General features: G+C 38.8%; 4 protein-coding genes across 5 annotated transcripts; 2 read left to right on the plus strand and 2 right to left on the minus strand.

Annotated features, from left to right (window-relative positions):
- The first annotated feature begins 767 nt into the window (after positions 1–767).
- LOC135947912 (poly [ADP-ribose] polymerase tankyrase-like) lies at positions 768–4,970 on the plus strand. The gene is made up of 4 exons (XM_065496897.1): positions 768–825; positions 2,611–2,728; positions 2,940–3,398; positions 4,326–4,970. Exons 2-4 carry the CDS (start codon positions 2,621–2,623, stop codon positions 4,434–4,436), a joined length of 678 nt encoding a protein of 225 aa, XP_065352969.1. The 5' UTR covers positions 768–825; positions 2,611–2,620; the 3' UTR covers positions 4,437–4,970.
- Positions 4,971–5,677: 707 nt separating this feature from the next.
- On the plus strand, positions 5,678–11,790 carry LOC135934005 (poly [ADP-ribose] polymerase tankyrase-like). The gene is made up of 6 exons (XM_065475495.1): positions 5,678–6,316; positions 6,476–6,933; positions 6,994–10,622; positions 10,870–11,003; positions 11,068–11,520; positions 11,573–11,790. The coding sequence occupies exons 4-6, from the start codon at positions 10,881–10,883 to the stop codon at positions 11,750–11,752; spliced, it is 756 nt and encodes a 251-aa protein (XP_065331567.1). The 5' UTR covers positions 5,678–6,316; positions 6,476–6,933; positions 6,994–10,622; positions 10,870–10,880; the 3' UTR covers positions 11,753–11,790.
- Positions 11,791–12,909: 1,119 nt separating this feature from the next.
- On the minus strand, positions 12,910–16,757 carry LOC135934055 (integrator complex subunit 12-like). Of its 2 annotated transcripts, none has more exons than XM_065475566.1 (7): positions 16,642–16,757; positions 14,844–15,072; positions 14,649–14,782; positions 14,427–14,592; positions 14,061–14,180; positions 13,287–13,476; positions 12,910–13,229 (listed from the first exon to the last, which is right to left on the minus strand). In XM_065475566.1, the coding sequence occupies exons 2-7, from the start codon at positions 15,003–15,005 to the stop codon at positions 13,096–13,098; spliced, it is 906 nt and encodes a 301-aa protein (XP_065331638.1). In that variant the 5' UTR covers positions 15,006–15,072; positions 16,642–16,757; the 3' UTR covers positions 12,910–13,095. The 2 variants fall into 2 exon arrangements, with proteins under 2 accessions (XP_065331638.1, XP_065331637.1); XM_065475565.1 differs by having other exon boundaries at positions 14,649–14,785.
- Positions 15,426–16,626, minus strand: Ercc1 (DNA excision repair protein Ercc1). The gene has a single exon (XM_065475564.1). It carries the CDS (start codon positions 16,379–16,381, stop codon positions 15,428–15,430), a length of 954 nt encoding a protein of 317 aa, XP_065331636.1. The 5' UTR covers positions 16,382–16,626; the 3' UTR covers positions 15,426–15,427.
- Positions 16,758–16,905: the final 148 nt, after the last annotated feature.

Raw genomic sequence — 16,905 nt, forward strand, 5'->3', positions numbered from 1 at the left:
TTCCGACATCCCCTTTGTTCATATCTGGGATTCAGAGTAAAAAGAGAAGGAAAGGAGATTCCAACGACCGAGTAGAGCGGGCGCAACAGGCTAACATTTTAAGGTAAAAAATCGACTAATTTTAATGTTTCAATAGTTTTCAGACCATTGTTTCAAAAAATCAAAAATATTTCAAAACTCTTAGGAAACAAAAAATAATTTTATACATACTCAAACATCATTTATCGGAAAAATGTAGGTTTTCTACATTATGTTTATCGATTGGTCTAGAAAGTAGTGTTTATCTTAAAAAAGAGACATTTTTGTAACTGTCAATGTAGGAATTCTAGATGTATTTGACCTATACAATTCATTATTTTCCATGTTATTTTTTGTTATCATAATTATTTTAACTTAACCACTGTTGCATGCTGAATAATCATTTTTTCTGAATGAATAACACAGCAAAAAATCATAGTCATTTGTCTGTTGAGTTGTAAATTATTTTCATTTTTATAATTTATAACGTCCAGAAAGCAATTTTTTGCCATCAGTCTTTCATGATTTTTAACAAATTTGCTTGATGTCCTATAGTTCCCATTGCCTAGAGCACAATAATAATGTTAAATTTTTGTGTGCACTGTATGTACAACCCTAAAAATTGACCAAAAGCTCCTCCCACCAGCGCGCGGTTCAGGCCCCCCTCTCTCGCTCACTCTCTGGAATGCCAATACTCAACAAAATTGTATGTATGTGTATATATTATTTTGTTGTTTTCCCTCAGAGTCCTCAGACTCAGAGAGCTTGCACCCCTTGACGCAAAAGGACCGTCACCAAACATCGCAGGTATCATACATAATATATAATTTGTAAACTAATTTTGTTTTTCGCATTTCTGCTTCTAAAACATTACAAAAAATGTTCTCCAAAATAAAAACTAGATTTCTGATTTTCGGCATATGTATTTTATCAAATCAAAAGATTTGAACAGTAAACTTTGGACGTTTCAAGACAATTTAAACTCGTATCTAGGTAACTAACTAGTACATAAGTTTTGGCTGTCAAGCAGTCTCTGTTTTCTGGTTGAATTTTATGCGCGTCTCTGAGATTTTAATCGGACACTTAAATGGCTTTATCCCATGGGAAATTTTAACGTTGGTAGATTCAGACAATTTTTCCTCTCGCCCTTCAAATATGTTATTAACACCCGGATCTTTTAACAATATTCATTTCAAAATATGTCGCAATTCTTTATTTCTTGGGCTCCTTCTACTGCGAACTATAATGCATTTTATAATGCTGGCAGGCACATATATGTATGTGCCTGCCAGCTGGCTTGGCGCAACGAAGCAGGAACATAAATCATAAATTTATGTTCCTGCTTTGTCGCTTTATCTTCTGTGCTTCTAAGGGATGTTTTGTGTGCAACAGCGTGTGTTCAGGGGATGTTTTCCACATTCTACACGCTCTCTCTAGCGCTTGTGAACGCTTGATGCTGGCAGCATCATGCTGCTTGCTGCTAGTCTTGTGTGCCGGCTTCCAGGCCTGTTCAGTTTAACGCGTTGATCTATCTTTTCTCTCTCAATCCCTCTCGCTCACAATCAGACAAGCACACAAGCCCACCCGCTCACGCTCACACGCACATGTCTCTGAGTAGTAGTCGGATTTATGTTATTAACATTTATTTAATTTCCAACAAAAAAATGAATGAAAATACGTGTGATATAAGCAAGCCTCATTCCTTTAATGGTTTATATATTTAAGCTCTTTTGATTTAATTTAATTTTCTATGGAGATATTCAATATTATTATATTGTGCGTATTTTTCCTTCATTCAACTCAAACCGCCCGTCGGCTACTAAGGAAAGCGTCTAAACCGGCAATGGATATGTGTGATTATATTTGCTTTACGAAAGAAAATTTGACTCACGAAAAATTCATCTTAGCCGAAAAATTATTTTTCATAATATTTTTCACATGCTATGAAGTTGGTTTTTTGCTATTTTCGGATAAAATGGAGGAAAATTCATTAGTTTGAGGAGGAAATTTGTCCATTATTTGCTTGTGATCGGTAGAGGTTCTAAAAATTACACTAGGAGATCAATAACAGAGGGTCAAAGGAACCACTTCTTTTGGTTTATACTAACTAAGCCTCACCAGCAAACCTGGCTAGTCAAACACTCACTTTTCTTCTTTTTCTGCGTCTCTTAAATTTTAAGAAGAATGACTAAACATAATATTTTCAACGGGGCAAACACTCGACTAATTCACACCCCCTGTACCTGCTTTGAGTCCTGAAAAGGAATTTATGTAGTTTATCTCTAAAACGCGCCCTCCTGTTTGAAAAATGCTGAACAAAGCAAATTCCATGGATAATCTTTTTAAGCGCACTCGGTCATTCTAAAGTCACAGAACCTTTCAAGCGCGTTTTCATGAAATGGTTTAATCATCCTGTCAAAAAGGCAAACGCGCTTGGGAGTTCTTACTCCCTGCTGCGCCTTTCATCAAAAGACGCTTTCACAGATATGATTCAGTTCAGTGTGGCAGGCCTATAAAATAACATTTCAAAGAACAACTAATATTTTGATGTTATTTTTTACTGATTTTCTAATGTTCTCAATTCTATTATAGGAAAGCAATAATGGCGGGATTTTATACGCTCCATCCTTCTCATCCTGATGCCATTTACGTTTCTCGACAAATATTGGAAACCACGCAGGCACAAACTAAGCACATCAACATCATAAGTGTAAGCATCACAAATATCAATGAAACGATGTGTTAACATTTTTTAAAAAATTCAATATGGGGTCAGAGCCAAAAATCTGTATTTATTATTATAAATACGTGAATGTATTATTATAAATTATGGTTAGGACTTCACACATCTTGTCGAAGTAGACAAAATCTTAAGCCTGTCCTTTTTCATTAAATTTCTAAATGCTCCCTAATGATTTCAGGTGCGATTGATCAACAACCCCACCTTGCGGTACCGTTACGAATGCAAAAAAATGGCAATCCAGAAGATGGTCGGCCCCTCCAGGGAGATGCTGTTGTGCCACGGCTCACCCTTCTGTTACGATATCGCAAACGAGGGATTTAACATCGCATACTCCAGCCCGGGATGCCTTTTTGGCAGAGGAATCTACCTCACACCTCACTTCTCCAAAGCTAACTACTATGCATTCAGTACGCAGAGGGGCTGTTATTCGCACAATAACAAAGCGTGCCTGTCCTGCGTGCGCACCGCTCTCTTTTGTTATTGCATTTTGGGCCACGAATTGCACCCAGTCGAGCCCACTTATTGTGATACCAAACCAGAGTCTGGATACAACAGCATCGTGGCCGATCCCTATTCCAATCCCAGCATCCAGCGCTTCCTGCAGGACCCTGTGTATTGCATCCTCAATGCTGATCAGGTAAAATCACAGAAATGAATGTTAATCTACACCCTTAAAGGTGACATAGTTTAGTGTTGAGCAAAACTAGAGGTCTCAGCCGCGAGATTAAAGGCTGCGGCGGGACCGGCTTAGCCGAACTTTTTGCCCGCCGGCGGCTGGCCATTTTTGCCGGGGGCTGGCGCGGCTGTGAATATTTTAAACGTGAAGTGCTGAACGATCCGAAGGGAAGCAATTTTTTCTCCGGCTTTTTTTATTTTTGACCCTTTTTCTCCGGTGGCTGGCGAAGCGCGGCTGGCTGAGACCTCGAGGCCAACCCATAGATTTTAAGAAAATTGGACATTGTTGTGAAACTACCTGGACTGAACTGCCCCAAAGCGCTTCAGGCCGAGTAGTTCGACAACAAACATATTGATTCAAAATAAACAGTTTTCACTCAATCAATTTGTAAAGTGGAGGTTTTTCAATTAGGCAAAATCGATTCGTGGGTTTTTACGTTCCGGAAAAAAATTCCCAAAAGTTCTTTTATAAGTTTTTAATGCAAAAGAGCAAAAAGTCAAATTTGGTCCCCCTGTCCCTTTAGACCAAAAATTTTCTTATTATATATATTTTTAATTTCCAATAAGGATGACTGAGAGAATGTAAAAATGAAATAAATATTACCTTTTTAAAATTTATTTTTTATTTAATTATAGTGAAAAATAAAGCTTAAAGGCCTGGAAGTCAGCTCATAAAGTTGAAAGCGTTATCTCAAACTATCAACAAACTTTTTGTACACATTATTTATAGCGTCAATGTAAAAAATCTTGGAACTTTTTCGAGGAAACTGAAAAAGAACCCCCCACGATAAATACGTCTTTTTAAGTCTACTTCTATAAAATATCATCTCAATATGAATGAAAACTGGCTTTATAATTCGATTTTTGAACATTTTTCATTTTTTCAAAGGTGCTGCCGTTCATTATTGTGGAATACAGAATTCGCAGTTTCTACGAAGCAATGATCCCCCGTCCTATACCTAGCAGGCATTTTGAAAATTATAGGCCGGGATATTACTAGCCCCATTCCTTGCGCAATGCACGGTCATATGAAGGTTCCACCAGGTTGCTATTTTTATAGCCTCGTGGCTCAATTTTTAAAAACCCGGCGTACAAAAAAGTATGGCCATGAAAAATATTTTTAAAACTAATTTGGGAAATGGACTTTTTCAATATGTTTTAACACTTGATCAAGGCAACATTCCACAAACTTACGCGGTCCGGTAAAATTTTAAAAATTAAGTTTGTGATATTAATGCGTAGCTCTCTGCTTACTCAGTGGGTAGCGAGCTGTTAATTATTCCGTATTTTTACTGAAATGTCCTGCTCAGGTATTTTGGACTGCTAGGGAGCTAGGTGCAGCTCAAGTACTTAAATACCATGCCTTATTAACTAAAAGGAAGGCAAATCAAAGTGATTTATTGTGTAATTAGTGCACGTTAATAAATTTCTAGTGAAATATTAAATTTGTGGCACACATTATGATCACAACCTCTGTAATTTTGGATTGTTATTTGTCTGTTGTTATATTCCAAACACAGATAAATAAAATGTTTAAAAAAAATTTACGACAGATTCCTGTGGTTTACTTTTGAAAATACCCAGCTGATTTTTCCATTTAAAAAACTAAAAATAATATATATATATATATATATATATATCGGTGTATACTGGACGTTCGTGCCGCGGAACGAACGAAATGCCATATATACGCGCGCTATAGTTTTGAAATTATAAGATGTGTCAGTTTTACTTCGTTTCTTTTATCTGTTAATAAATCAATTAAAAAACCACCAATCAGCACAATTATTTCTGCTGCTTTTATAGAATTGAAGGGCGACAGTAACTCCGCGACACACTGCGGTGAATGTGACACGTACTACTTGAAAATCTGACTTTTTAAACTAGAGACGCTAGACTTTCCGTGTGTGAGAGAATGAGAATAGGGATTGGTACTCGCGCCAAAAACGATATCAAAAATCTGATATTGATATGATATTCTAAATATCTGCTGTGATATTTTACATTAAAATATCAAGATAATTATATCATATATTTTTCCTAAATATCAGCTGATATTTTCTGATATTCAAAATATCAACGATGATATTCTAAATATGACGATGATATATTTAAAATGTCATATCAAAATTGATATATCAAAGTTGATATACCAATCCCTAAATGAGTATCACTCTAGTACAGGCGAAAAAGTCTAACTAAGTAGACTTTCTCGACAGAACCATCACCATTCTATGTCAATTAACTCATAAACTGTCATTACTTTTGACGCTGCCTCCTGAAATTGTTGGCTGAGTCAGATCAGGTCATAAAAGTCATAACTAGTCATTGTTTAAGTTGTTATTAATTTTCTTGTACTTGCGAGAATGCAAAGTTTTCCTCCTCATCCAGGCGTAAAAGCACTAAACTGCGTGCTGAGGCCGCATTTTTATTTTTCTCTCGGCAACAAAACTGCGAGCTGACCGCAACTTGATTGAATCGGTTTGTTGTTATTTGTGACTAACAATTAAAGCAAAAGGTGAGTTTTTTATTAATAAAATTGCTACGGATGCTGCAATTGTGCTGGATTAGTCATGCGTGCTATTTAATCGCTTGTTTCATTGCATACTATGACATGACTACACTGATCAAGCAATGAGGAACTCTGCATGTCAATTAATATTAATAGATAATCATTGGAGCTTTTTAATTTACCCACCAACAATGACGTGAGCGTAAATTTTAATTTTGAATGACAATAGCAGAGTTATGGCGACATCAAAAATTCTTGAAGAAATGGATTGCTCCAATCTGTTATACGAACGGATAGCTCAGCAAATGAAGAACACGATTATGATGCATGACAACTTGATCCCTCTGAGAGACTATCACATTGAGCAGGTATATGAACCCCTATTATTTAAAAGAAAATTAACCACTTTAATTTTTATGCTTTTGCGATATAGCTTTTGATCAAAAGGTCATTCGTTTGACCTTGGCTCAAAAGCATCTTTGAAACTATATACCCGCCCTCTTGATTGTCTTTCCTTTTATCCATAGATGTTCAAAATCAACAATGATGATCTGAAGAACCGGTTTGAGGCCAAAAAAGCCGAAATCGTGCAGGACTACAAAGATTGCGCTGTTTGGCCGGAGATTTTCCACGGATCACCCTACTGCTACGAAATCATTCTAAAAGGCTTCAACATCGACTGCACCAGATCGATCACGATCCCTACGTTCGGTCGAGGAATTTACGTGACTCCGCACTCTTCCAAAGCCAACCAGTACGCGTTTGGAAAAAATAAAGGCTGTCCCATGCACGAGGACATAGCGTGCAAGATTTGCACTCGCCAAATGCTGTGTCCTATTGCATCATGGGCCACCAGTTCCAGCCAAATGCTCCAACTAGGACACTTCCATCTGGTTACCACAGTGTTGTGGCGGATCCTGTCACAAACCAAAACATCAGGCATTACCTGAAATACCCTGAATACTGCATCTTGCATGGTGACCAGGTAAAAAGTTAGACAACCAATCCTAAAATGCTCAAAATCTTAAATATTGTATACTCGCAGGTACTGCCGTATGTTCTGATTGAATACAGAATACTTTATGATGATGATTTTCCAAAACCAATGCGTACAACCAAGATATGGAAGAATTCAAATACCAAATCATTTCCAACAAGTTTGTACGAGTAAGATGCGATCGTAAGAATGGTATGTACAGATAATACGTCAATAGATTTGGATCCTCTATACATAGTTAATCTACCGACTTTGCGGGTTCATTTTTTATGCTTGTGTTATATTCATAAATTATTATTCTAATTGTTCAAATCTCTATTTTGGATCATCCAACAAGGGAATTTCGGTTCCTGTGTCAACCTTTATTTAGATGATCATCGAATATTCCACTCTAACATTGCACTTGAAACCAATTCATTATAATATTTTTATTTAGAGGCCTATCGTCACCCACGAAATTTAAGGCGGCAGCTGGCGTAACCGGCTTACAATTAGCTGAATGTTTTGCTCGGCGGCTGGAGGCAGCTTAAGCTTGATTCTCGGCGGCTAAGCTGACCCAAAATTTGCCAGTTGGCACATACAGTGCAGCTCGGCTGGCTGCGAGACCGCTATTTTGCATTTTTGAAGTAGCACACTTTTAATCGATTGTTTTGAAAATTTTTATTTAAAAAATTCAGCTTGGATCCGATCAATACGGAAAAACCGCATTTTCCCTGAAGTCACTGCTTTGCCTAATATTGTTTTTTTTCCCCGATTTTTGTGCAGTTGTGCGCATTTTTCCGAAACAAATGTATTTTTATTGATGATCAAAAATTCTCGTGATGGTTGATCATAAATAGGGATTTTACCAAATAAGAATATAAAAGCCACAGGTTTCACGAATAGACTGAAAATTTTCACGCTCCATCGTATATAATTTTCCAAAATTTCTGACTGCTTTGGCGTGAAATGTGACTTTTTCAGGGTTACATTAGGAAAAATACGGAAAACCCCAAATCTTGTGGTTTTTTATTCCAGCTGGTAATTTACGCATAACAAAATAGTGGTGCACTTTTGCGCATTACAAAATTACTTTTGTGCGTGTGTGTATTAAGTGTTTTTATCAAGTTGATTCTGTGTATAGTTTTAAACTGTTACCTATGTTTATCTTGTGAGCTATTTATTATAGAATATTAAATATTCATTCGCTAAAAGCTATCGAATTATATACCGAATTAAAATGCAAGCTATGTTTTATGCTGATGACCAGCAATCAGCCTATAATTGATTTTTTCAATTCCATTTTTTAAGACATTATTTAGGACGAGGAGAAATCGAGCCACCCGTGTTTTATATTATGCTATAGGCCACCGCAGCACAATACATAGGCGAGCTATTTGCTGCAATTGTGCGCTTGACATCGACGGCGGCATGCACCCTTAAATCTATTGTCAATTAATTGTGAAAATTTACTGTCAACAGATATTGTTAAATGGGTCTTCGTGATTTTGGCCTCGGGGGAAATAGAAAGCAAAGTGGGTAGAGGTTTTCGGGAACAAACAGGAGTTATCGCCACGGTTTTGCTGATATTTTTGGAAGAAACGGGCAATTAACCCTCTTGCCCAACGCCGAGAAGTTAGTGAGCGAAGGCGAGAAGCGCGTTGAGGGAAGCGCAAAACATTTCGCCACGAAAGGTGAACCTTGTCGGTCCGCAACCTCACCAACAAGAATATAAGGACACCTAATTTTAGATTAAAATTTTTAGAAGAGTAAAAACAGTTGGTTAGCGGAGGTATACACTTTTAACGCCAATTCACCTGCCAAAATTTTCAAATAGAATAGAGGAATTAAGACACATTGTTGTTAAAAAAATTCTGAGAAAAATTCAAATATATTATTCCATATAGGTCAAAATAAATTTGGAAAACTTCCATCTTTTAATAAATTTACCTGCTTGGTCTGCCCCTAGAAGACATTTTTGCGCAGCTCAACTTAATGTGTGAGTTATTTGTACGTTGGGGGGTGAATTCATAGACGTCAGGCCTGCACCACTGAAGCGCCTCAACTCCCTAACCTACCAAGAAGGCGCACAAAAAACCGGCAGTTCAGATTGGACAAAACGCCATGCATGAAATTCTTATGATTTTACAGATAAATAACCACGATGCAAATTTAGAATTCCTCGGACACAATTAAGTTGGTCCTTTTGAGGCCCGAGAACTTCATCAGTTTTTTTCGTAAGGAAATTTTTAAAACATTTATTTATTGCATTTCTCACTTGAGGAATTAGAAAAGGTCATTGCTGAATAAAATCTGGTGGATTAACCCTGCCTGTTACTCGTTTCCTGCGGTTTTTAATCCGAATCCTATAAATTCTGCGGTTTTTTTTTCAGATAAAATAAAATGCCGAAGAGAGGCCTGTAGGGTTGCAACCACTACTTTTAATTTAATTGAACCGTGCGAGATCAATATTCTTCTCAAATTTTCACCCTTTAGTCAGTGTGGCATCCAATAAATTTTTTCCCTTTAATAAAATAATGTTTCTATCTTTAAAATGACAATAACCGTGTTGTATTGCCGTAACCTGCTTGGAGGTGTATTTCAGATGTTTTTGATCAAGGTGACAAATCAAATTGCCAGAATAATGCGCAATGAGATCACGTGCAAAGATGCGTTTGGAGTGTTAAAAAAATTAATTCAGATTTCTCCTCCCTAAGGTGCAAATTGTGAGTTTTATAATTTAAACAATTCTAGCTTAGAACAATTTATTGGGTCTAAATATTTTCGAAATTGGGGAATTTTGTAGTCCTCAAGTAGAATTTAAAATAAATAAATAAAAATAAGACTGTTATAAAAATATATAGCCTCAGCAGCCTTCAGCTAACTGTCTAATTTCCTCGAAATTGATCTACAGTCATTTTGGAGTCCTATATTATACTTAAACTCTTCCTCACTCTCCCCTTTTGGGCGCAAACATTTTACATCGATTACATCGGTAACAATAATATTGATCGTAACATATCGTCAGGCTAAACCGTACTGACAGTCATGAAAATAAATTATCCTGGTTTATAAGTACCAAACTATTTGTAAGACTTTGAGAGACTGTCTTACACAATTGCCGTGCAAATATATGACATTTCGCTCGTTGCCTTGTTATTAAACCAGATTTCATCCTTTATATAAGACTTTTTGGTAAAAAAAACTAACATATAGTGCAAAAGTCTACATGATTGAAATTCACAGTATAAGTGAATATAAATTTTTCTTAAAAAGTGCAATGAAACTCACATTACATTTTTGTCATTTTTATTGCCTGCTCAAATTTTACGCAAAAATTTGATCCAAACCACGCATGCTTATAATGTTTCTAACAATAAGTGAATGAAGATAACTTCCTGCAACCTGCAGCACAGTCGTGACGTTTCGCATGGTGCCTACATTCAACCGGCTTAAAAAGTCTTATGTCGATAGACTCTTTATCTTTGTGTTAGACTTTTACAAGGATTATAAATGCAGACAGTTTTGTTGGGTATTTTCCTCTTGATCAGTGGCTTTCAACGCATCTTCCTGAGGAACTCCCTGGCGCAGAAAATAGGCTTGCGAAGGGCCTCTAAAGCCTCTACACCTTGGCCGGGCCAAAAATCAACTCACAAAATCTTGTCTACTGTATGCCATATAGCGCAAGTTGTGAAAGGGTATGTCAATTTCATTAATTTCCTTTCCTTAAATTTGCGGTTTCTGATAAATGGATCAATTCCAACCACCACAATTTTCTGCTGCATATTTATTGACTGCATTAAATTACCAATCCAAAATTTGGCCCAGACTGATTTGTGATGATCTCTTTTTGCCAAAGTTTATTTTATGAAATTGCAAACAATTCCAATACATTTTTTATTTTTTTTTTTAAAAAAATTATAAATGAAAAATTCCTTTATTTAGAGCTTTCCAACATGGCGACATTAGAAACACTGGATAGCTCCAATGCTTTATACAAGCAAATTGTTCAACGGATGAGAGAGACGATTAAAGACCATGCTAACGATATTCCTCTGTCAGATTATCAAATCGTTAAGGTAAGGATGAATTCTTTTGAATATTATTTGAAAAAGGATTAATATCACTCTCCCAAATGCGCAGATACAAAAAATCTCCAACTCTGCTGCGAACAATCGGCGGTTTGAAGCGAAAAGGACAGAAATCGAGCGAGCCTACAGCGGCTCTCAAGTGTGGGAAACGTTCCACGGCTCGCCGCAATGTGACAAAATCGTTGCAGAAGGCTTCGACGTGCGCTGCTCCAAGCCCAGCAGCATGTTCGGAAGAGGAATTTACGTGGCGCCTCACTCCTCGAAAGCAAACCAATACGCGTTTGGCAAAAATAAAGGCTGCTCTTCGCACAACAATACGGCGTGCACGATTTGCGTGCGCAAAATGCTCGTTTGCTACTGCATCATGGGCCGGCAGTTCCATCCCAACGCACCGACTAAAGACATTCCCTCTGGTTACAACAGCGTCGTGGCCGATCCGGACACAAATCCCCAAATCAGGCAGCATCTGAAATTCCCCGAATACTGTATCTTGCGTGGGGAGCAGGTAAAATAAAAATTATTTATTTTTAATCATTATTAACTCACTTTATGTATAGGTGCTGCCTTATATTTTAATCGAGTACAGAATTTTGACCCACGATCGTTTACCAAGGCCGAGAATTGTACCTATGAGAGAAAGAAGAGAACAAGAGGTAGATGATGCAACTCAAATAGCTGAGCGCTTTCTTTTACTAGTTATCCCTGCTGCGTTCCTGCTACGTCGACTTTTAGAATAATACGAGTGTATATGATCGAAATTTTCTGCATAAAATAAATATTAATGTATATGATAAATTTTGGATCCTATTATCCTATTCGATCCTATTATAGTCATTTAAGTCAACTTTCGTAAACATACAATTTATTTTTTTTATCGATGCGGTAGATTTTTGTGTTAGTGGGTCAGTGGTGCTCCGCCCTCACCCCTCACCCCCCATTGTTTTGGTCGAAAGATTTTGGTCAATACTTTTTAAAACCAAAATTTTACTATAAAAAATAATTTTTATTAAAAGATAGGCTTTTTATCTTTTACTATTGAAAAACTGCTCCCCCAATTACAAATGAAATTGTTGTGATAGAGATGGGCTCGCATTGTTAAGGCACTCCTCTCAGGAGTGTCAAATTAAAGCAATGGGAGGTATTTGAGCAGTTCGGAGATCTAATACTGGCTACCCAATGTCAGAGATGGCAAAAAGTGGTTAGTTTAGTGACTCGAAATGCTCAAATTGCTCAACGGGCTGGGAGGCGCACCGCTAGTCGCACAAAGAAAGACCAGCAGCAGTTAGGATTGGATAAAATGCCAGGCATGAAATTTTTCTAATTTTTAAAGAGGAATGATACTGCACACCTCCGGAATTAATGTCACCAATCCATAAAAGGATTCAGTTTAAGCTAAAATTTACCTAGAATTCCAAGAAATCTTTACAAACCCAAACCAGGAACAAGTGACGTGAGTTAAGGCTTAAGGCACGAGGAAAAATGCATAAAAAATAAACCTCAAGAAGAATTTTTAAAAGCCATAAAAATTTCTACATCTTACTCTAAGACGTTCAAAAGAAAGCTGTAATTTTTATCCTGAAAATTTGATAAAACTTTTCGATATACCTCATATAAACGACAAATTCGCGAAAACTCGCTTACTGTTACCTAGAGTCTACTTGCACCAGCACGGTGACCGCAAATCAAACTTGTTGCTCTTGATGCGCAGGTATACAGGGTTCAGCAGGTTGTGGTACTGCAATGCTCAGGAAAAGGGTGATATTGATTTTAGTTCTACCTTTTATATAGCGTCACTAAAATCAACACATATCTTCCTTTTTAAATAATATTTGCCACACATACAAATAAGAAACGAAAAACAGCAATTATAACTGAAATGAAATCACGGTTCTCATTTTATTTGTAGTTATTTATCTTGTACAAATGCATCAATGTAACAACAGTGGAATTTGAAGGTTTTCCAGCCAATATTCCTGCATTTTGCGATGCCAAAATTAATACATAAAAGTATCGTCCAGTCATTTTTGTCAGCGCATCAAATTCAATTCCTTCTGATTTTAGATACTAAAAACTTGTCCAACTACTTGCTGTGTTTTCGTTTTTCTTGGAGCTTAGTGGCAGCTTTCTTTTTCATGTTTTCAAGCCTCTTTCCTGCGGCACTGGTGCTGCTAGTCGGAGACGGGACGGACGACGGGCTGGAAATTCTTCCACTTCCTGGAAAGTATTTCAACGTCAAGATTAAATTCCATGATGGACACTGGGAGTATTTACCAGAGCTTGAGTATGTTTTGGAGGATGAAGAGCCTTTGGCGGCAGGGGAAGACGGCCTAGAGCGCTTCAGGCCTGACTCTTTGGCTGAGGAGCTGCTGTTAGACCTCTGCAAACTAGCTGATATGCCAGCTGAACCAGAAGACTTTGATGTCGATCCTGAGGAAGTGGAGGAGCTTCCTCCAGAAGACCCCTGCAAGGCAGTTAGCTCGAATTTAGAATTTAGTACAAGGACCGAATGTTAAAAGCACTTCTCTTTTTGATTTGACATTTGGCATGCAAAAAATGATTCCTCATCATAAACACACAGATAATATTTTAGTCTACTGCACTGTGTGTACGGCGGAAACACAATTTAGCGCATAATGCTCCAAAGCGGGTATGAACCTTGGGAAAAGCACCATTTGAGAAGTGGGCAGGCTGCGTTGCGGCGCTCTGACGCTAATCAGCTCAAGCGCCGTTTGGTTGCGTTTCATTGTACAAGGGAGGGGCAAGCGCCAGTCGTTTCTCCTTCCCGATGAGTGAGTGCGGATTGTGCGGAAGGCAATCAGCGGGGAAATAAATCAGCAATGCGTCAGAGCGCCAAAACGCAACCAGCCCGCCTTTTAAGTAAGTCAAGCGGTGCTTTTCCAAAGTTCAAACCTTGTTTGGTGCGTTCGCGCTAAATCGCATTTCTGCGGTACACGCAGCACAACGGAAGAGGTTATGTCGAGGAATCTTTATTTGCACGCCAAAATCGAAAGATAAAAGTCCTACTTTAAGAGGTTGCAGACTTACTTGTCTCTTCAGATGAGATGGAGGCTCGCTTTTCTGAGAGGTTCCTTTTGAACTACTAGACGTTGGCAGGCTCGGTGAAGCACGAAGGGATTTTCCACTCGAGCCACTTTTGAAATACGACTGGAATTCGTGAAAACATATTTGTTATGCCATTGTGAATTTTTAAAATACTTAATAGGGCTGTGTGGAATTTAGATGAATCAACAAATTTCTGACATTTCAATTGCTACAGAACAAAAATAATCCCAGCATTTATGAGCAGTAAAATTATGTATTTAGAACTATAATTTGAATCTTCTGACGATATTTTTTAGAGATCTAAAACCTGTGAGGACATATTGTATAATATTAAGTTACGAAACTTACCTGTTTTGTAGGTTCTGGTACGACTGGCTTGCAGCTGGAGCAGCTCCACGAGCCAGAGTCGTCGACGTATTTATCCAAGATGGGGGGCGAGTGGCACTCCTGGTGGTACATCTTCTGGCAGTCTTTACATTCAGTTAACCGATTGCCTTTGGACACAGTGATGGACCTATAAAAATTGCCACATGAAAAACTGTTTACGCACTCTGGATTTAAATGATTTACTTGCAAACGGAGCATGCTAAGTCTTCCATCATATAGTACTCCTGCGCCTCATCATCATCCTCGTCTGCATCCATCTTGTCCGAATTGGAATTGTCAGATACTATGCACAGTTCATCCTCAGCAGGGGTGTAGGACTGCTAAAAATTGACGATTATATGGTAAACCCCAAATATAAGTAAATTTGTAAGAAAATACCTTCGCACTAGGATTTACGATTTTTCCCAGGCTCCTGCTGGTTCCGTATTTTGCTCTGATGGCGTCTTCGAGCAAAGATCTCAGTTGTTCTGTTGAATCTGGCGCAGACGAAAACATAAGCCGAATCCCTTTACGAATGTCCTGATCATCATAGGAAGCCATTATATCTTGCTTTGGTTTTGATACTGGTAGCTGTAGTTGCACTGTTGACTTTGTTAGCAGTGTTTTCCTGAAAAATTTAACATTTTTTCTAGAAAAGCGCTAAATAGTTAAAACACATGGCACTGACAAAGAATTTTCTTTTCCCGTCACGACCTAATTTAAGTTTTTAAATTTTACCCACGTAAAAATAATAGTTAAGTGTCAAAAATAAAATTTATTTAATTTCTCCACCCTTTAGGTGCAAAGACAACATGGAAATTTTATTTAAACATGAAATATTGGCGTTTATTGTGTTCCAAAGGCATTACACACTAAAATTTATATTTCACAACTGGTTCTTCTTGTAGACAAAGTTCGTTTCACTGTGGTATTTTTAAAATACTTGAAATTGTTTCCTGTCTATAAATAAATGCACTGCTTGTTCAACCATCATAGTCATTCAAGTCTTCCTCTTCATCATCCCCTTCCTCCTCCTCAGCGGCTTTCAACGCATCTTCCTGCGTAACACCCAGGCGCAGGAAAGGCTTGCGCAGGGCCCTCCAGAGCCTCTCGGCCTTGGCCGGACCAAAGCCAGGACACAACTCCAGCTTCTCGAGCGGCGCCTTGGCGATCTTCTCAAGAGAGCCGAAGACGCTGAGCAGGGTGACGGCGTCGGCGCGATTGACGCTGGGCACGCAGCACAGCGCCTTCACCATCTGGAAGTAGGGCTCGTCGGCGTTGCGCTCCATGATCATGTCCGGCGGCTTGTTCTCGTACATCTTGTACGTCTCGACGATCTTTCCCGCCTGCTCGGCCGACCACGCCAGCACCAGGGTCATCTGCGCCAGCAGGCAGATGCGGTTCAGCGTGCGCAGCAGCGGCTCGCTGTTGGCGAAGTCCACCTGCACCAGCAACACCCGCAAATCGTACATGTTGCTGATGCCCTTGATGCGCTCGTGCAGGTACTCAGGGTTCAGGTTGTGGTACTGCATGCTCAGGAAGAGAATGCCCGCCGTCCGCGTCGGCTGGTAGTCGGCAGCGATGCCCTCCTCGAACTGCCACGCCACGCTTGTGATGTGCTTCAGCAAAGGGTTGCCCTTCTGCTTCGGATTCACCAACAGGGCAGAGTAATTGACTGGGCCGCTGGACTTGCTGGTGGACGCGGACGCAGGGTCGCCGGGAGGGAGCTGCTTTGCTTGATCGTAGAACTTGGATTTGCTCAAGTTCGGCAGCACGTCCCTCAGCTGGCCGCCTCCTGAGGAACTTGCTCCGTCCATCGAGTCGCTCTTGTCCTGGACACCAATGGATGAAGACTTTAGATAGTTCAACACGCACGGCCTCTCAACAGCACTAACAAAACCGGCACCACCCGTTGCGTGAAATGGAAAGATTTTCATTTGGTTTGCGATTGAGGGATGTTTTCGGCCCGATTTTTAAGCGAAATAGGCGATTAAGTAATCAACCTCCATGATTTTTACGTTTTCGACACTACAAACTTTTCATTTCTCAATTTCATTGGCGATTGCGGGGCGAAACGATCTGGGATCTGGCACAAATGTGTCAGATTTGACTCAGAATTATTCCATTAACCACGACGCAGAAACTGTGTTTAACACGAAAGTTACATTACACATGTTTTCAATGGTTAAATACTTACAGAATTGCTCTGCGACTTCAGGCCCGATTTTTAAGCGAAATAGGCGATAAAGTAATCAACCTCCATAATGTTTACGTGTGACGTCACCTGGACGTCACTCACGTGGGCATATCGAGAACGATTTTCCCTCGGCTAAAAAGCGCGCGAATTCATATTTCATCCTCACATGCAATATAGTAGATTGCTTATATATTTATCATATTTATTTTTGTATGTGTATTGAACGTATTAAAAGGGACTAAATAACATATTCCCAATATATTG

Source organism: Cloeon dipterum, chromosome 1, assembly GCF_949628265.1.
Source record: "Cloeon dipterum chromosome 1, ieCloDipt1.1, whole genome shotgun sequence".
NCBI lineage: Eukaryota > Metazoa > Arthropoda > Insecta > Ephemeroptera > Baetidae > Cloeon > Cloeon dipterum.

Coding starts and splice junctions, on each gene's coding strand:
- LOC135934055 (XM_065475565.1), bottom strand. CDS start 15,005: ATGGCTTCCTATGATGATCAGGACATTCGTAAAGGGATTCGGCTTATG. Junction 13,477..14,060: donor CATCTCATCTGAAGAGACAA/GTAAGTCTGCAA, acceptor ACTGCCTTGCAG/GGGTCTTCTGGAGGAAGCTC. Junction 13,230..13,286: donor CAAAACATACTCAAGCTCTG/GTAAATACTCCC, acceptor AATACTTTCCAG/GAAGTGGAAGAATTTCCAGC.
- Ercc1 (XM_065475564.1), bottom strand. CDS start 16,381: ATGAAAATCTTTCCATTTCACGCAACGGGTGGTGCCGGTTTTGTTAGT.
- LOC135947912 (XM_065496897.1), top strand. CDS start 2,621: ATGGCGGGATTTTATACGCTCCATCCTTCTCATCCTGATGCCATTTAC. Junction 2,729..2,939: donor AGCACATCAACATCATAAGT/GTAAGCATCACA, acceptor TAATGATTTCAG/GTGCGATTGATCAACAACCC. Junction 3,399..4,325: donor GCATCCTCAATGCTGATCAG/GTAAAATCACAG, acceptor ATTTTTTCAAAG/GTGCTGCCGTTCATTATTGT.
- LOC135934005 (XM_065475495.1), top strand. CDS start 10,881: ATGGCGACATTAGAAACACTGGATAGCTCCAATGCTTTATACAAGCAA. Junction 11,004..11,067: donor CAGATTATCAAATCGTTAAG/GTAAGGATGAAT, acceptor CCAAATGCGCAG/ATACAAAAAATCTCCAACTC. Junction 11,521..11,572: donor GTATCTTGCGTGGGGAGCAG/GTAAAATAAAAA, acceptor CTTTATGTATAG/GTGCTGCCTTATATTTTAAT.